This window comes from Phoenix dactylifera, unplaced genomic scaffold (genome assembly GCF_009389715.1).
Source record: "Phoenix dactylifera cultivar Barhee BC4 unplaced genomic scaffold, palm_55x_up_171113_PBpolish2nd_filt_p 000026F, whole genome shotgun sequence".
In the NCBI taxonomy this organism is placed as follows: Eukaryota; Viridiplantae; Streptophyta; class Magnoliopsida; order Arecales; family Arecaceae; genus Phoenix; species Phoenix dactylifera.
Genome location: NW_024067667.1, coordinates 3,162,186 through 3,183,046, shown reverse-complemented (window position 1 = coordinate 3,183,046; position 20,861 = coordinate 3,162,186). Strand labels below are relative to the sequence as shown.

General features: G+C 37.7%; 1 protein-coding gene and 1 long non-coding RNA gene across 2 annotated transcripts; both read left to right on the top strand.

The window, feature by feature from the left end:
• Nucleotides 1-4,259: 4,259 nt before the first annotated feature.
• LOC120104569 lies at nucleotides 4,260-4,780 on the top strand. The gene is made up of 2 exons (XR_005506956.1): nucleotides 4,260-4,368; nucleotides 4,644-4,780. It is a non-coding gene; the product is annotated as an uncharacterized LOC120104569 (long non-coding RNA).
• Nucleotides 4,781-11,988: 7,208 nt separating this feature from the next.
• On the top strand, nucleotides 11,989-13,476 carry LOC103713654 (secoisolariciresinol dehydrogenase-like). The gene is made up of 2 exons (XM_008800658.4): nucleotides 11,989-12,053; nucleotides 12,537-13,476. Exons 1-2 carry the CDS (start codon nucleotides 12,031-12,033, stop codon nucleotides 13,321-13,323), a joined length of 810 nt encoding a protein of 269 aa, XP_008798880.1. The 5' UTR covers nucleotides 11,989-12,030; the 3' UTR covers nucleotides 13,324-13,476.
• Nucleotides 13,477-20,861: the final 7,385 nt, after the last annotated feature.

Sequence of the window (20,861 nt, the reverse complement as noted above, 5' to 3'; positions counted from 1 at the left end):
CTACGCCAGGCAGTGGATTCTCAGGAGTTGGAGGCTTATAGGCCGGCGATTGGGGCCCCTGCGATATCTCACTTGCTATTCGCCGATGATTGTTTGCTTCTTGCCAGGTCGACGCGTCAGACGGCACGGGTTATAGGTCAGATTCTTCAGGTCTACTGTGCAGCATCAGGACAGAGGGTCAATTTGACCAAGTCAGCTATCATTTTCAGCCCGAAGATCAGACTGGCTATGAAGCATGTGATATTGGAGACTTTGGGGGTCGGTGAGCAGGTGGGCTTGATGACGTATTTGGGTATTCCATTGTCTGTTCGGCGGTTGCGGAGCGGGGATTGTATGCCTTGTGAGCTTGGTATTAGACGCAGATTAGCGGGATGGCGGATGCACACTCTATCTATGGCAGGGAGGATCACCTTGGTGCGTTCGGTTCTTTCATCAGTCCCCATCTATCTGCTTACCAATGCCATTGTCCCGATGAGATTCCTGCGATCCCTGGAGCGGTTGTTCAGGGACTTTATATGGGGGAGGAGTAGCGGCCGAGGTGGTGTTCACTTGATGTCGTGGGAGGTGGTATGCCAGCCTACCAGCTGTGGTGGTTTGGGGGTTCCAGCCTTGGCAGCGAGGCGTGAGGTTCTAGCAGCCAGACATGCGGCTAGATTTGTGCTTGAGCCCGAGTGTCTATGGTCCTCGTTGATGAGGGCTAAGTATGGTGCCTTGGTATCGGGTGTGCGTGTGGGACGGCGTCATTCCCCGATGTGGAGGGAGATGTGTGCCAGAGCCACGATGGTGCTTCCGGAGATTGGATGGGCTATTGGCGATGGTCAGTCTATCGATGTGATGGAGGATAGGTGGTTGTTTGCGGAGCCGCTATGCAGTATGCCGACCATGGTGGACTCGACGAGATTAGCAGGGTGGAGAGTCAGTGACTTATTGGATGCTGAGGGAGGGTGTTGGAGAGAGGAGTTGGTTCGGGAGGTCTTTGGGGAGCAGTTGGCAGAGTTGGTCCTAGCCCGAGCGACCCCGGGGGGGGGGGGAGGCGGATAGGCTAGTATGGATACCGACGGGACGATCTCGGGTGCGAGCTAGGGATCTTCATGCAGTGTTCAGTAGGGAGCCAGTGCGACAGATGGAGGGGCGGTGGATATGGAGGATGCGGATTCACCCGCGTGTGGCACTATTCATATAGAAGGTGGCGCGGGGCTGCCTTCCGACTAGGAGTGTGTTAGTGCGGCGTGGTATGAGGATTTCTCAGTATTGTGAGATATGTGCAGATATCGAGGAGACTATGGAGCATGTTCTGCTGCAGTGCCCTAGGGCTCGAGACATATGGAGGAGTTCATCGGTACTGTTACCGGCCTCGGTGGTGCTGGCGCAGGATCTGATCCATCTGCTGAGAGATTCCGTGCGGCGGCCCAGATCTCTTGAGGTAGGGATTTTTGTGGCGTACCTGTCCTACCAGATATGGTTGGACAGGAATACCGGTATATTTGAGGGTAGGAGGGCGCCTCCGAGGATGGTGGTAGATCGGGCGATGGCGCTTGCGAGGAAGGTTATTGGGGCGACTTCGGTAGTCACCTCTGGGCAGGTCAGGGACATCTGGGGTGCTCATCACGCTGTTTCAGCGCCATGGTTTGCCTTTGTTTCTTGGGCACCCCCACTCCCTGGCTATCTCAAGGTGAATTTTGATGGTAGCAGGTCGGCAGATGGTTTGTATGGAGGGGTTGGATTTGTCATCAGGGACCATCGTGGTAGGCTGATCGCAGCAGGTGGACGGCGCACGCCTGGATTTACAGTGGTGGGTGCAGAGTTGCAGGCGGCTTGGGAGGGTATTTCCTATGCGAGGCAGATATCCGGGGCCGAGCGGGTGTACCTCGAGGGTGATTCAGCGGTGGTGATTGATTTGATTCGGGGTGTGGATCGGTTTGGGGATGGCCATCCCCTCATCCGAGAGTCCCGTAGGGTGGCTCAGATGATGGTTGACTTCCATGCAGCACATGTGTTTAGGGAGGCGAACCGGGCAGCAGACTGGGTCGCCTCCTTTGTCGCTCGGCACTCAGGTGTCTTTTTGTGGACGTCTGATGCAGACGTCCCTTCACAGTTGTATTTTTTGCTTTCCCGTGATTTGGAGGGCTGTACTCACGTCCGATCTATATGATATGAGTAGCCGTTTTTACCAAAAAAAAAAAAAAAAAAAATAACATATTTTTTTTTGGGAGTCACCACTCCTCTGCTTCCTTAAAATCAATTTTGATGGGAGTGTACTGGATAGAGGCGCTTTTGGTGGAGCTGGTTTTGCTAATGGTGCACTGATAGCAGCAAGTGGGGTTAGGATTTTTGATACCACAGTTTCAATAACGGAATTGCATGTAGCTAGGAAGGATTGAAATTGCTATATACACAGTAAGGGCTACACAAATTTATTGAGAGAGAGACTCGGTGATGGTTATTAGATGGCTTTCTGATCCACCTTGTGCTGATGGTAGTCTCCATCTATTTTTTCAAGATTGTTGACGAATGCTGCATTGATTGCTATTTTTTGAAGTTTTGCAGTACTGCTGATTAGATGACTCCCTGCACGGCGAACCATACAGGATCTACATTATAAATTTTCTCAACTAATTTTCCTGTTTAGTTCTTTAATATTTTATTATCTAAATCTCATAAATATATTTATTTTTAATTAATTTAAATCATCCTATTTACTAAAGAAAGAACTGGTAGGCCCTTCACATTTTCTAGTGAAAGCATCATAGTCTAAGGATTGACATGTGAGTAGCTATAAGCCTAATTTGACAAGACTCATCTTTTTTTTTTTCAGTTCTTAGATAAACGGAAGCAAAAGATACATGGATAAAAAGACCCATTACAATGAAAATTTTGGATCAAAAAGTAAATGAAGGATAAATCTGGTAGCAGATCAGATCTAAATTATGGGGGTTGCTTTCAATGGCTTTTAAAATCAAGGTGAGAGATTTCATGCATCCCGATGTTCAGACTTTAGTCACTTGATGGCACCTTCTTTGATGGTTGATATGCCATATAGCCGTGTGAATAGACTCGCCCAATGTCCATTCAAGATGTTGGCAACGTCATCATCAAGTGTGCTTTCCTCTAGACTAGTAGGCAAAGAGATGTGTCGAGTTAAACCACTGTGCACTTGCATGTTTTAGAACACTTTCTTAGCGTGCGTAAAGGCATGTAACTATCATGATATATGATCAAAGTTTCTTATCACGAGTCTTTGGGGACTTCCGATTAACTTTTTGGACTCATTTGGTTCGTTAATAAGAAAAAGGAAAAAAAAATGGTCAATAAAAAATATATATAAAAAAATATCTCATATTTGGTTGGAGATTTTAAAGAAAAAAAGAAAAATATTTTTATGAAAATAAGATTTCCATATTTCATAAGAAAGAAAAATTCATACGGGACGTGGAAAAGTTCAATTTCCATATGTTCGAAACTGATGTAATTTTTTTTTCAAAGTGTCATTAAGCTTTTAGATAAAATGGATTAAGGTATTTTTCTTTAATAAAAAAATAACAAATATTTTACACAACTTTCTTATGAAAGCAAATGCTCAATCAAATATAAACTACTTTAAAATATGCCACTCTTCTATGTATCAATCAAACATATAAAAAAAATTATTTTATCATATATTATATTTTCAAGTATCAGTTTTTCTAAATAGGGTACAAAGTTTTCATAAATGCTTTTTCAAATATGAGTATATTTGCAGGCCCACAAGTCTATACTCATGATTTTTGATGCAGTAGAAACTTTATGATATAAAATTGGCAGGCCAACAACTCTTTCTGGAAAAATGGACAATGTATCTAAATTTTATGGTATATAATTGACAGGCTAACAACTCTTCTTTTCAATACAAGGAAAAAAAGACAAGCTAACAAGCACTATATTTTTTTTATTGGTAAAGAGCTAACAACTACTATATAGTGATCAAAAGTAAACCTCCTCTTGTCCCGGCGTTTGGTGAGCTGCCTCTCTCATGTAATAGACAACTCAAACGCTTAGATATAACAAATATTTAATTTTTTTGAAATAAAATTTATTGCATTAGCCCTCTCTCATGTAACAAGTAATCAAAAGCCTAGCTTCTTCTATAACAAGACATAAAAGTTCTCTCTCAAAATAAAATTTTCAGTGTTATAACTTTCCCTGCACACGCAACTAGCTAATCATATTTGTAACTTATGTTGCTCAACGCATTCTTTTTTAATAGAATGCTCAGGGTCTCTTCACTGGAAGCAGTAATAAAAGATATCCCACCTTCACACCCTTCTGCACTAAATTCTCCTGAACAAAAGCCATGGAGAACAGCTCGAGTAAGCCAGGCACTCTTAGGAAGTAAGATGCAATATCCTCTTATTTTAGGTTTTCCAATCTTTTGAGCATATTTTACTTTAGGATTTCGAATAAAATTTATCGAAAAGAGTTCTCCCTGCATTCCTTAGCAAACATTAATTCAGATAGATCATATATTTTCTTCACTTTCTGAAACTTTCTGCATATATCATTGTTGTTTAGAGTAAGTTCCATGTGAAGTTATTCTCTGTTTTGGGTTGTAAATTTTGTAACTCCTTTCTCATGGTGTGTTTAACCAGAGGAATACATTTGTGCAGGGGAGGTGGGAGGCATGCGAAGATAATTTGATAATTATCTTGATTTATTTTTATTATTGCGGTTTCATAATAAGGTGTATAACCCGGTTGGGCGTACATAAGAAGGATTGTTATGCCTAATATATACTGTTGATTTATTTTTTATCAACTTAAATAAAAACCTTGATCGTTGGGAACATGCAGACAAAGAGATCTGCCTAATTGCAAAAAAATTATTGATTGGACCAAATCCATCAGTTCAATAATATGCCTATCCAACCATGAACTAACATGCATAAAGAAGAACAACAACAAAAACAAAAAAAAATTATGTGCAGTAGATTCATGGTTGTGCATGTTGGTTCATAGTTGGATTGATACATCTGCCCAACGGTAGATTTGGTTGGACCGAAAATTTAAATAAAAACCTTGAATGCTCGTAGATGCTTCTTTGGAAACATGCGAACAAAGTGATTGGCTTAATTATAAAAAAAATATTGATTAGACCAAACCCATCAGTTCACTAATATACCAATCCAACCATAAACTAATATGCATAAAGAAGAACCAAAAAAAAAAAAAAAGTGCAATAGATTCATAATTGTGCATGTTGGTTTATGGTTGGATTGACCCATAAGGCCAGCAGTACATTTGGTTCGACCGGAAATTTTGCCTAATTGCATGTATATGTTATACATAAAGCAAAAGATTTTTAAATTACCAAGAATTAAAAAATTAAAATATTAAAAATCCTCATCCATCATTTGGCACGATTGCCTAAAGTTTACATTTAAATCATGTACATGTTCCAGCTAGCACATCATGTTGATGATGCCTCCTCCATTAGGAAATATCCTAGCCGTATATTTTTTGACGCATATATTGTCCGTAGGCGTGTCCGGACTTGTGAAATAGCTCGATAAAGTTCATGTACGAGCCCTTGGCTCTTTGCTCTCTCCGTGACTCCGTCCTCGTTAGGTTTTTTGTGATTTTGTTTTGTTTTTCTTATCCTTTTGTTTTCTTGCACCCGAGCACTTCATGCTATCTAGGCCGGCAACGAAAAGATTTAGAATTTTTGATTCAATTCTTTAAGTTTTTATCTTGGCTTTCCCTCTTATTTCCATCCTACATTTCAGATACGTTTTAGGAGAGGTAAAATAGAAAAAAAAAAAGAAAATCAACTGGTTGTACCGGTTGGGAGGAGAGTAAGGATATTAGGATAAACTAAAATCAATTTTCTCCAATTCTTGGTTCTACTAACTACCAAATCTAATTACTACTGAGGTGGTAGCCCAATGGGAGCGTGGCCTTACTTCCAACTAAGTAGTTCCGAGTTCGAAATGCACGGGCGTCGATTAAATTGTGAAAATTGGATGCTCCCTGTTCGAACACGGGGTCTGAAAAGGCGTATCGCTCTGTTGGTAGCCTTAGTGGTGCCAGGTGTGACGTATTCACACGTGGTATTCGTGCCGGAGCCCAGAGAGATAACTGAGCCGGGCCCACGGGTGGGGAGGGTATGAGTAAAACCGGCCGGGGTGCCCAACACACGGTCATTTTTGCCCGCATCGAACATTCTCCTGGCGGGATGGGGGCCTAGTGGGAGCTGCTATGTGGGGGTGGGCTTGTCCCTTCCTCCCTCCTTCCCTTTTTTTTGACCAAACAAAAAAAAAAACCCCACTAAATCTAATTAGATTCGTTCTCTCCAAATTTTAAGCACAACACCTTTTCTATCTCAATTTTTCCTCGATTTCCAAACAAGATAATAAAACTAACTAACTTCAATGATCACTAAAAGGTAAACAATTTCATTTAAAATTGAAATAAAAATTAGAATAAATTAGAAATAGAAGTCTAATATATAACTTATCAATATCATAAAATACCATATCAGCCCTTACTATTGTGGCCGCAATAGCAACAATATGCAACAACTTGTCGAATTAACAATTGAACAATGTAGCCCCTTATTGGTATGAATGGTAACACCTTCACAAGATCAACATTGACTCTACAGTCATTGCGCTAAAATTATATGGAGCATCTAGCTTACACTATCAGATATCAAGCTACTAGTTGCAATGTCTGCTTAGCAGGGTATTGATTACATGCAAATAAATAAAATTAGTAACAAAATTTTATCTATCTCCATATGCCTCCACTTCAGCTACTCCAAAACTACCTAGCTTTTCAATCTCATGAATAATTAGATCATTATATAATTTATTATTTTGTAAAGGCTGCTTTGTATATCTACATATTATTAACTCCTTTTAAATGCAAAATCAAATCCTCATACATAGAGTCTTATAACCATTCGATCTTTGTAGTAGCTTCAAAATTAACTGATGCATCATAAGTCATGTCGAATATCAAGGCACAATATGAATCATCTACACCAAACATATCTTCTTGTTGCTTGATCTCTGTAACTAATTCAAAATTAGTCGGCTCTTTATCGTCATAGTTGACAAAACCTCAAAAAGGAATACTGGATAGCTTAAGCGTAAGGATCTTCTATATGATTTGACTCCTCTATGTAGATCTCTATGATCGGATCAACTAGAGCATCTTTTAACTCTTTTTGAACAATTTCAAATTCAACTGGTTTTTCAATCATTATCTCTTTTAAACTTAATAGAGTATCTATTTGATTAAGTTCCTCTTTCAATAGTCGCCAATTAAAAGGCAACATTTTCTCAATTTTTGTTATAGCTGTTGTGACTGTTAAAGCAGCTATTGGGCTAGCTATTGTTTCATCAATCCATCGTAATAGAAAATCAACTTGTATCAATCAATCGAATTTGTTGAATAATTTAATCAAGGATTCTCGGATGAGTTTCTTCCTGTTCTTGAACCAATATATTTCCTGACCTCATTAATTCTTGAGTTGATCAACCTTGCTATGCTTTAAGTTTTCAGAACTTGATCTAGTCTCTAACTAATCGAGTTCTCTTGCTTCAAATCTCATTTAGATTTTTCAAGCCCAGAACAAAAACCTACTTAATACCCAACTTTTATTTTAGAACACTTTGATGTCTCATCTTGCTAGATCGTGAGTGGGCAACTACAAAAATGTTCTATGCTTTCTTAAGCTCCTCTATAGCCTGGATATGGAGATAATTCTCTCTACCAGTATAGCTTGGAGAAGCCATATCACCTTCTTAGCTTTCAAATTTTACTTTCTTCTTGCAACATCATTATTAAGAGTATCAATTGGCAATATCCCTAACACTTCTAAAATATTGTACAAATCTTGTTCCTATCAAATATGATTTGATCATAGACTTCCAAATTAGATAATTGGTATTATTCAACTTATGGAGTGGACAAGTGGTAGTAAAAATAGTTATGTTAATGTTGGTGAAGTCGGCCATCATTATCTGAATATCAAATCATAAAAGAGTTTACACATTTGCAGACATCAACAGATTACTAGAAGCCAGCAATTGCACCAACCCATTACCTTCAAAACCACCAACAATCAAGTTACCACTCTAAAAAGTACTCTATAAACCATGCCTTGGATAAATTTAATCAAAGTCGCACATCACTTGGCCAAACTTATATATCGCTCCTATAGTATGTAAAATGGCACACTTTTTGATGTCGATCAAACATGTTGGCCTATGATTATTGCAAGCAAGTATCAAACAATAAGAAATAATATTGGAAGAGAAGTGTTTGCACCATATCCTCATAATGACATCGATGAGACACATGCACATTCAGCCACGTGGCAAAGTCAGGGCACTATGAGTATAATAAGACTTCAAGTGAATACCCTAATAATACCCAAAACTAAAGTACGGAACACTATATAAGGGAGCTGATCGAGTTGGCTAGGAGGTACCTTAATAAGGGAGTATCATTCTATAGGCCGAGTAAAAAGAGAAAGCTAGGGTAAACTATTATGAGCAAGCTGAATAAAGACCAATTATAATAAGTTTGAGGCTGATTGATCATGGCTATAGAGTTGTAGATGTTTCAGGATATGAATATGATGACAACATGAGTAGTGGAGGGCAGCTAGTATTAGTTGCTACAATTGTCAAAAGAAGTGGAGGTTAGATATAGATTGTTACCATTGGGAGTGAAAAGTTACCATATCATCCTTCTTCTTGTATAAAGAATTAAATGTAATATGAAAAAGAAAACTTTCGGCTAAGCAATCAAGCTAGTTTATTTCCATCTTTATCTTTTAAGTCATTCTTTCTTTTACCTTTCAAGTTCTATACTATGGTTTCTCACTAGGATTCTAATTTATCAGAATACTTTGTAGCCTTGGTTGTATTCTACCTTTTCATTTTCTGAATAAGCAATATGATGATAGTAAAAGTCCAGAAGATTAAGTTACGTAGATCAACACTACTATCAATATCCACCTTTTATGTGTTTTTTAACTAATTCGATGTCGGTGGTACATGCATGCGATTGCTCAATCTAGCCATTAGGCTTGTTACCTTTTATCCGTCTCTCAACGAAAAAAAAAAAAGCCAAGAAGAAGAACAAGTATTAAAGATATATATATATATATATATATATATATATATATATATATATATATATATATATATATATATATATATATATATATATAATGACAAGTTGAGGGCCATTCTTGGCTCTTGCTCTAAAAACACTCCTAAAACCAAAGCCTCTCTCTCCCTCCGTGGGATGCCTCAACAAACAAACAAAAAAAAAACAAAAACCTACAACTACTAAAGAAGGACGCTACACTATCTCTACCCTCCAAGGCTCCCCACACTCGGTGGAATATCTTCCCACACTCACATACTCTCTAAAGCCGACGTCACTAGCCTATTCTACCCCAATTTGGACACGAACTCTAAACTAGAAACACTTCGTCTTATTCTAGAATCTACTAACCATTGAATCGAACCGAATTGATTCCCTCCAAATTTAAAACACCTAACACCTTTTCCATCTCAAACTCTGTTCAACAAGACTACCTAACTTCATTGATCACTCAAAGACAAATTGTTCTTACTAGAATCATCACATTCCTAATCCGAGTTCACAAACCGGAGGTCGTGTAAACCGCTGCATACTCATAGAGAACCCTCTCTACAAGCATGCAAGGTATTTCAACATAATATTACAAATATATGGCAGAACAATTTACATAATAATATGCAAACTTTATTTCAATAACTAGCTCAACATTTAATTATCTCACGATTCTAACAATATTTTAGAGTAGTACATCAATTGAAATAAACTCTAATCTAAAATAATATGTGCCAAAGTTCTGCTAGTCGCTATCCCATAATGAAAATTTCCATCAGGCTAGTTCTCTAAATCTGTAAAAAAATAAGAAATCATATAATGAGCTAGACAACTCAGTAAGCAATGATCACTTCAGGCAATCAAATAGATAATAATTTATAGAAAATAAGCATATATGCAATACTAATATACGAATCAAATCTTTCTTAAAATATTAAATTTCTGTTCATAGATTCAAATTTTTTCAAATATTCAATTCATCTTATCAATTCTGAGCTATGACCATATCTTTCCTGTGACAGGGTCATAACACTGGCTAATCGTATTGCGGTGAGATGTGCCTCATCTTGTAACAAAGTCCTTCAGGATTGCATATCTGCTTGCGGTACGTCGCTCATCATCTTGGGCATAACTTTCAGAATAATTCATGTACCAACGTATTAGCCCCCATTGGCGGAGTCCTCAATATAGCTAGGTCGAAATTCAAATAGTTCTAGATTTTATATTTCAGTTATAAAATCATACAGTGTCAAAAATCAATCAATCATATCTATAATAAGATCATATATCATCATAATCTTTCAAAATAACATATTTCGTAATAATATAGTATCCACCAAATTTATGCATCATGAATAATACCATTCAAAAGTCATGAATATAATAATTTATTGATTACCGATAATTTTAGAAAAAGTGAAGCATTACTTACTCTACGAGTGAATCCAAAGTATCAGTCCAATCAATTTCAAAAAATTCTTCTAAAATTTTGATATTTGAAAATTATATTTCAAAGGGCTGACCAATCAGGAGTGCTCGACACTTCGATCGGTCTAATCAAGATAAAACTCATCTGATCATATTTGAACTAGAGTACAAAAAATTTAATAGAGATTGGGGTAATCAAATCTAACAATGTCCAGGAAGAGTCAAGGTGGGGCTTGGCGTGCCACGCGCCAAACATGAATCAAGGCCCTTCACTAGGGTGGATCCAAAATCATGAAGAGAAGGGCAATGCTAGACGTAACATCTTTAGAGAGAGAAAGTCCAATGGAGAGAGAATCAAAAGAGAGAAATAATAGAGAAAAGAGAGAAAAGAGAGAGGAAGAGACAGAACAAGCTTTTTTCTCTAATGTAGGAAGAGGAAGAGAAGGAGGTGGCCGTAGGTGGTGCCCGAGTCAGTAGGTCCATGGCTGGCCAATAGGCGGCCGACGGTGCCTAAATCATCAAAGATAGAAGTTTTATCCTCTTAAATCACAGAATTGAGGTGTCTCGGTGTCTGGAAATCCGGCCAAGGCCATAGGCCGCTGTGGAGGAATTGAGGGAGGTCTTAGCAACAAGAACCAGCGGTGGAACCTATCGGAAGAAAAAACGAAATCAGAAAAATCTATAAAAAAAGAAGAAAAAACAGAGCATCCCTTCTTTTCGACTAAAATTCGGCGATCACCGGCCGACACTGAGCTTTCAAAGGATCTGGAAGAAAGAGAGAAAGAGGTAGATTGAAGTTAGCTTGATCCTTATCTGGTTCCCGGTGGTGAATGGAAGCAGCGGCAGCGCTATGACGACCGAGCTTCGGAGAGAAAACCAGAGAAATATTTCGATGAGAGCTCCGTTTAGGCTTGGATATCCGGTGGGGATAGAGGAAGGATGGGAGGAGATCTAAATAGAGCTTGAATGAGACCGGAATCTGATCCAGAATTGGATTTCGTCCGACGAACTCGAAAGGAAAAAGACTCCCTTTAGGAGTCTCTTCCCAGCTCACACGTGCATTACTTTTTGTTTGGGCCAAAATTTGGCTGGGCCGATCAAGTGGATAGGGCCAGTCCCACTGGGTCTCACAAGAAATAGGAAACTAGGATAAGATAGAAATAGAATCCTAATATAAACATAGTAAGTAATGAACTTCTAATATGATTCACTTGATAAACAAGTAATGGTCAATGCATATTTGGATGGTTATTATTTTATTATGTTATAGTTCTTTGGTTGGGTAAAAAAGTTGGGGCTCGGAATGGATCCTCAAAATTTAGATTCCATGACAACTGGGATACAAGCTTCCAAACAAACCCCCCCAGCCCCCCCCTCCCCCCCCCTCTAAATAGCTCGAGCTATTCCTTGGGGAAGTGTGGGACGGCATTCGCGTACCATCCGAAGCGGTACCATGACCTCAGCCCTTGTGAAGAGGTAAAGGCTGTCCTTATTTTCCTCGTTTGCAGTATTGGAGGTCAAGATCTCATATCTAGGCAAATTTCTAGTTGTGTGCTAGATTATAATCTCCAAATTTCACTTCAAGTTTCTTGTTTTATTTTAAAGCCAAAGGGGTCGAAATCTAAATGCTACCATAGTTGTAGATGAAATTTCAGCAAAGATGATTTAAGCTTGGGCCAAGCATATCTAAAATATTTAAGAAACTGAGCCCTCAAATAGTGAATACAAATCCATGCTCAAATAATCTCTAGTTTGATCCATTAGAATGTCTATTTGAAATACACCAGCTGAGTCCCAACCCTCTTTTCTTTCAATTGGCTCGAGAGCAGGCTTGCATGCCATGGCTGCAAAGAACCTTTTATCCTAAATTACGGAAATATTTTTCTTTCGTAGCCTAAGATCTGATTCATTCGCAAAATTCCAGCGCAGGATCTAACAAAAGAGGACTTTGTTTCTCAGGTTGGAGGGCAAGGTGGCCGTGATCACCGGCGGCGCCAGTGGCATCGGCGAGTGCACTGCCCGCCTCTTCTCGCAGCACGGCGCCAAGGTCGTCGTCGCCGACATCCAAGATGAGCGTGGCCGGTCAGTCTGCGACACCATCGGCGCCACCTTCGTCCACTGCGACGTCACCAAAGAATCCGACGTCCAGAAGGCCATCGACACAGCTGTCACCGGCCACGGCAAGCTCGACATCATGTTCAACAACGCCGGCATCATCGACGCCGGCAAGCCCATCACCGACACCGCGCTATCCGACTTCCATAAGGTCATTGACGTGATTGTGACCGGGGCCTTCCTCGGGACCAAGCACGCGGCCCGCGTCATGGTCCCGGCCGGCCGGGGAAGCATCATATCGACGGCGAGCGTCGCGTCGGTCATCGGCGGGGTGGGGACGCACGCGTATACTGCTGCGAAGCATGCCGTGGCGGGGCTGACGAGGAGCGCGGCGGTGGAGCTGGGGAGGTTCGGCGTGAGGGTGAACTGCGTGTCGCCGTACGCGGTGGCGACGCGGCTGGCGGTGGAGTTCGCAAGGATCGATGAGAAGGTGTTCGAGGAGGCGATGAGTAAGTTCGCCACCCTCCAGGGGACATTGCTCAAGCCCGAGGACGTAGCCATGGCTGTGCTGTATTTGGCGAGCGATGAATCCAAGTATGTGAGCGGGCACAACCTGATGGTGGATGGGGGTTATAGCATCGTTAATCGGGCGCTTTTATCGTTTGACCCCAGCGACCTCGCTTCTTCTTGATTGATTGTTGTTATATTTTGTCGTTGCTGGAGGAACTGGAAGTGCTTTAATTTGTTGTTTGAGGAATTAAGTAGGGCTTGGCCTCCTACGTTTAAAATAATAGTTCCATCTCCATAACACGGTTTGCTGTTGAAATCCGAATCCTAATGAGAATCAGAAGGGCAATACCCTCCTAAATATTTGGTTCATAAGTAAAATCAAAATAAAAATTAAATATTAAAAAAATAGATATTGAAATTTGGAGAATTAAGATATTTTTTATTTTTCTTTGAAATTGAAATGAAAATGGGACTTTATTTAACCAAACAGCTAGAGTGGAAGTCACTCATTTTTATTTCTATTTAAAGAGGTCAACTTTTTTCAACCAAACATATCCTACTAGTGTCCCATGCAGACGATGTATATAACAAAATATTATATTTTTCTAGAAAAAATATGCATGCATAAAAATGGTTTGGCTATAATACTTTATTTGTTATAAATAAAAGGGAGAAGTGAATGTGAATTGATGACCCTGTACTTCTTTTTATTTGATTTGTTGGCCTTGAGAAGCAGATACTTATTTAGATTAATTTATTTACTTTCTCCTTCTTCCTCTAAATTGTATTTACAATTCATTAAAGATATTCCCAATTAATCTTTTGAACAAGAAAAGTTCCTTCACAAAAAAATAAGAGAATCTTGAAAAATATTGGCCTCAGAAAGGCATTCCTATGAGATAAAAATGTCTGGTCACATAAACTTCTATTAGGGCAACAGAGAGATAATGATAAAAGAATGATTTTATGGTAAGAACCTTGTTGCCTTGGCAAAGGTGTATATATAGTGAGCCACTGCAAGAGTTGGGTCCACATCCTTTGTGATTTGAGATGGATCTGGAGAGATCCAATCTTTCAATCACCACCATCCATTTATTGTGCAATGACCATGATTAATAGTCCTTACTTGGATGGCGAGATCACGGAGTCTATCATCCAATTTGTCTTTACTATAAAAGAATTAAAGAACAATCCGATGGGTATATACATATGTATGTATGTATTTATGTTTGCATGTATTTATGTGTGCATGTATACAAGTATATATGTATATATGTATATATGTATGTAATAGACTATACTCCTCTAGAGAAGAGAAGTTATCTACTGTTTTATTGACCAAAGTCAATAATTGGGTACTTAAATCAAAGATTTACCCATTGATCATGATCTATACTACTAGTTATGTTTATAAATCATAAACATATGCTTTGGTACTCTATAACCTATGCATTAAATACACAAAAATGGGCAATTTATATTATGCTAGTATTGTAAGATACATGAAAAGGTATTTAAATTAAGAATCTATCTTATTGATCATGATCTACATATATTGAAGTATTTATGAATTGAACATCGAATAGATTTTAAAGCTCAAATCATAGCAAAACATCATTTGTTATCAATTTAACAGTATATATTTGCATCCATTTGATGCAAGGTTGGAGACTACAAAACACACGATTATTCATCTCTACATATTTTTTCTGGTATATATCATGATCAACAATATAGATATTTGATTTAGGTAGTCGATTATTGAGTTTGAACCTGAGAGACATACTTTCCTTTTAAGAATAGAGCAATCTATTTTTTATATGTATATATGTGTGTGTATATATATATGTATATGTGTGTGTATATATGTATATACACATACGTACATATATATGTATACATACATACATAGATATATACCTACGTACATATAGAGAGAGTTAGCTTAAAATATTTCTGAGAGTATTTGGCTCCAAATGTTTTCTAGTGGAAATCAATGGAGAGCCTCTCTAAATAAAAGCCAATACTATTAATCATAATTTATGATATCAATTAGTTAGAAACCAAAAATCATGAATTTTTCAAATCTTTTATTAATGCATCAAAGTAAAATAAAATTAACAACTTCAACGTTATGGTATCATATTTTGTTTGATCTATATCTTAGAAATATCCAAATCAGCTAAAATATAATAAATATATATTTTACATATTTAGATTAGGACTAATTATTTGGAATTGCAAATTAAATACTTAATGTAATGTTTTTGCTTGTTAGACATCAATGCATTTAAAGTACTTATACTAAAACCTCAAGAATTTGTAATTCTTTCCCTAATATATTATCATTATTTCTCTCTTCTCTTTTAAATTTACAATTTTTATAATTTTTAGAATTTTAAATATATATTATTTTTTGTATTTTTAGAATTAACTCATCTAAATTTTCCAATCTTCTTGGATTAATCAAATACTCAGTGAACCAAATTTTTTGGTTTGAAGATACTACTTGACATGAATGAGAATAAGTATGATTTTATTGCTACAAGGCTCTGACACCTTTTCTTTTTTCCATTGAAACTCATAACAGACATCAATACAAAGCGAACTTACAAAATCTCTGGCTATATATTAACACATTAAATTTACTTTGCTTTGGATCAGGAGAGAAACAAATGGACTATGCAACTACATCGATGATCAAATCTTTAATTAAATTGTGAGTATCTAGTGCATAACAACTTGCAAAACCTAGAAACATGATCAAGCTACAGAGGTTCTTTCATGGGTATATCTAGAATAAGTTGGGACAATACTAATGTTTATCATTGAGGCACTATCTAACATATATGTATATATATTGTTTTCATGATGTGAAAAAAGAAATACCAAAATTACTTTTCAATAAATCAAAATATGTCAAGAGTAAGGGCAGATGATAAAGATGACTATTGGCTAATATGTCATTGTTCTAGGTTATCTTTTATGTCATAAATTAGTGATTAGATCGAAGAGAGAAGGAAGCAAGTCCTTCAATGCACTTAATTAGGAACTTTCATAGAGAATAAAAATAAGAAAATTTGAGGAAGTAGAGTTTTAAGTCTGTATTCTTTCACCAATTCTATATCAATTTTTCACATACATTAGCTATTTATATTAGCGAGATTCTAGTCCCTAAATTTCAATCAAACTTCTCTTCTAGTTTAAAAAAGATAGAAAGTAGGCTACTTTCTATGCAAAACTATGGTATAAAGTTTCTATTTGTAGTAATGAGTTCTTCCTTTTTAGAATTTGGAGTCAGATTACTCTCCTAGTTGGGATCAAAATTTTTAATATAAAAAATATAAAAATATACACATTTGGAAAGAAACTAGGTTTTAACTACTTTATCAACTTTATTTTTCTATCATGCTGCCAACTTCTTCTTAGATTAAGTTATGGGTTACCAAAGTTTTTGATTTATTGTATAATGGCATTGTAGGGATCATCAAAGTACTTATAGTGGAATATTAGAATCTTTATTCATGATATTACTACATAAGAAGCATGCATAAGGATTAAAACAAATTATACCTGCCTATGATGCTGATGATGATTCTGCAATTGATCTTTGCATTTTTGAGAGACATTGAGGTAGCAAAAGCATACGTCCCTTTGAGAATTACTATTCATAGTTACTTAAGTTCGCATGCCTATCTTTTAGAGCTCCACTAGGCTATGAGTCTTTGGAAACTATAGACCAAGGGATGCACTGTTGGAAAAACTTGTCTCATAAGCTTTCTTCCTCCTCTCTCTCTCTCTCTCTTCTACTTTGAGAAGGAATACCCGAACCTCTATGTGCCTCTCTCATTGTTTCTTTATCTAGCATGTGCTATCACTATTGGGACTTACAAATCAAGAAAAATTGGTGCGGGCACCAGAATCCAGAAAAGACTCCAATCAATTAACTCAAGGTCACTGTGGCTTTGATCGAGTCTTGTAAATAAAATCAATAAGTCAGAAAGCAAGCCTCAATAAGTCAGAAAACAAGCCAAGTTAGGACATGTTGCATGTTTCTACCACCACCTTTGCACACCCTTGGAGCACCACCTCGGCATCCACATCAACATCAGCTAGCCACCTCACCACCACTCCAACCAATGGAAGCACGCCAACCAGGATGAAGTCAAGCATGAGGAGCCGACTACATCATCTCATCAAAGAAACTAGACTATTAAACAACAAAGAAAGAAGTCTCCAAAAATGCCAGATAGATCAAAGGGAATTGTACGTCAAGCCGTGTAACGGAATAGAAAGAGCACCGTCCGTACCATCAATGGAGTCAACCATCCACATCAACAATCATCTCAACCAAGAGGATAATGCCAAATGGAAGAGTCAAAATCAAAGAACCAATCACCATGCCACCTTATACAAGTTGACACGTCACCCAAATTCAAAGTCCAAGAGGTCGGCCACAATTTAAATGCAAGAAAATTTTAAATGAGAGCCAACAACTTTTCAAATCTTCCCCCTTAAAGCCGGCCAACTTTCTTTCCTTTTCTCCAGCAACCAAGCCTTCAAATGTGGAGCGCCATTCATTATATGTTTAAATTTCAAATCATGAGAAAAGTCTATAAATACCTCCTCATGACATCTTATAATTTCAGTTGATGAATGAATAAAAAGAGTTTCTTTCTTCCTTAGCAATTTTGCTTTGTCAGCTTGAGAGAAGGTTGGGCGTGAGGCCCTTGTTCCAAGTTGGACGTGAGGCCCTAAAGCCACTACCACATCCACCGCTGCCCTACCTCCTCTCGCCTCCCTTTTCTTTTGTGATTTCCATTCCCTCTCACGCCAAAGTTTTAATCCTTGTTTCTTTGTAGGTCCTTAAAGTACTCTATGTCATTGGGTCAATTATCCTTCCACACCAATAGAAAAAGGGCCCTGTTGCAACGGAAGATGAAGCTTGGTCATCCAATCATCAACCTTCGAGAGTGAGATCAAGGATCCTCCTTCAGAAAAATTTCAGAAGTTCAATGTTTGGTAAACCTCAACTCTAGGTCTGATTTATTGAAGGAAGTGTCCTAATCAAGTGGTTTCTCAACCACAATGGTCCATTCTTCTAAGTCCTAAATGAATTAGTACATGCGGGTAACTAGTCCTGAAATTACTATGCTCATGTTAATGTTTTTTTATCCCATATGTGACTGAATTTTCTGCTGCTATTAGGCTAGTTAATCAACATAACTTACTGACAATCCTTATATTTAAATCCCTCACATTCATCCCGCATCAAAAATGCCTCCTTTTATAAAGGGGGGTGGCGCCCCCTCCCTCCCAAAACTTTTACGGTCCTAGTTGGACTCTAATAAAAATGAGATAAAGATGGTGTTGTGGCATCCTTATTTAGGCCACCTCTTCTTTAAAGTCCTAATATGACTTTGTATCTAGAGAGGAAAAGAAGAGGTGCTGACCTTTTTTGGATGAGACCTCGCTTCTTCAAGATGCGTTCGCGAAGGAACACTCTATTAAGTAAGAGAGCCAGCCTAGTTGGACTTCCACTTGCATGACCATATTATCAAACTCTTAGTCATACAATGTCATAGCTTACTAGAATCTTGAATAATATCAGACATCCTTTAATGAAAACTATTGTCACAAAATTTATTTAAAAAATTATTATTAATCATAATAATTTGTAAAACAATTATTTTTGAAACTCTTTCAAGTTATTACTGTGGCCTCATGACTATATGTCTAGTATATCTCTATTTAATATAGATACCATGTTATTATGATAGTTTCCATATTGATAGCTTGACTCTAATCTATATTTGAATTCAATAAACTACTATATTTTCCATCAAAGATAATATCTAGATTGATACACAAATTTAGCAACAAACTTATTGATCTTCAAATATAACAAAATCTGCTGCCCTTGCAAGCTTGCACCTAGTTTACACGTCTACCTTTAATAGTACTTTGTGAGATGGATTGTTAGTGCCAACCATTCATTGTAATGGATCATCCTGTATCAATATGAGATCTCACCTCAATGAAGAAAAAATTCAATGAAATCACTATCCACCTCAACAATCTTGTAGAAGTGATATTCAATCTCATCCATAGCTATGAACAAATTTCAAGTGCATAGATCTATCTAATCCTTCTTACGGAAAATACTCCATCCATTTCAACAAATCCCCTATAGTACTGTGGGACTCATTTATAGTTTTATGGCCACTGTGCCATATACCCTATATTATATATGATCATGGAAAGGGAAGAGTGCATGTATGAACTAAAAAATATTTATAATTATATTCAAATAACATTCATGGCATAAACTACTCTAATAATCTCCGGATTGCACTTAAAGCTATTTGGAAATATATCTCAGACTTATCCTATCCATATGAGATGTGAAGGCCTTTCTAATAAGAGGTTAAATCAATCGATTAGCCACATTCTTAGTTGAAGTAATGGGTGAACCTGCGCCTCCTTTTTCTCACATGTCTTTACTTACCTGGTGCTTTGAATCCACATACTTTATCTTATGATGAGACCTCAGCTCCACACTTTGAGCTATGACCTCTCTATTGTTGTAATACAAGGAAATGAGCCGTTATGCAAAAGGGATAACTCTTAGCTTAAATATGAACTTCCTTGGCCACATAACTTTCTTTATCGCATTTGATGTAATAATATATTCTACCTGAATCATGGAGTTTGTGATTCATTTTTGCTTCATATTACACCAATATACAACTCTATTTTTGATGGTAAATATGCTCCCCAAAGTAGAGGCACAGTTATTTGGATCTGACTAGAATTTGATATCTATGTTTCCCCATCTCCAAGTTGCCACTATTGTACACAAGGACATCTTTCTTATTACCTTTAACATGCTTCATAATAAGCTTAGCTGCTTCCTAATATTTCTTCTCTAGGTTGCTTTAGTTTTTGGATACCAGTTCAATGGTGCAGCATATGTCCAATCTAGTATATGACATAGCATATGTTAGATTTCCCACAATCGAAGCATAAGGAATGGTAACCATTAGCTAGATCTCTTCCTCAATCTTGGTCCTCATATCATTTGAAAGATAGATGTCATGCATGAAGAGTAACATCATGAGCTTAACTAGATCTATGAAGAATCCAACTAGAATCTTATCTATGTAAGAGGCTTGGTTGAGGCCAATCGGCCTATCCCACCTATCTTGTAGTAACTTAATGCCTAGTGTTGCCCAGTAGATACAACCCAAGAGGGGGGGTGAATTGGGTCTTTTAAAACTTTTATACTACTTCTAAAACTTTTCAATTAATTATGCTAAGTTGTATAGATGCACAGTGGAATTTAAACTTAGCAACAGTTTGATTTATTGAATGAGACTTGATTAAGTAAATTGAGTATGCTTGCAACTAAGGGATGCGTAGATAAGAGTTAAGCAAGCAATTTATCTAAGTAAGTAAGTGAGCAAGTTAGACAATGACAAAAAGCATCACAAACACAACAAATATATAGTGGTTCGGTGCACCCCAGCACCTACATCCACTCCCCAAGACCTCTTGGGAATTTCACTATAATCCTTCCGATTACAGCCGGTTGTTTTACAAGCTCACAACCCAACTTGTTGTTTTGCGAGATCACAACGAACTCGGTCGGTTTTCACAGGCTCACCGACTAGAACCAACCGATTATTTTCACGGGCTTACAATCCAACCCAGTTGGTT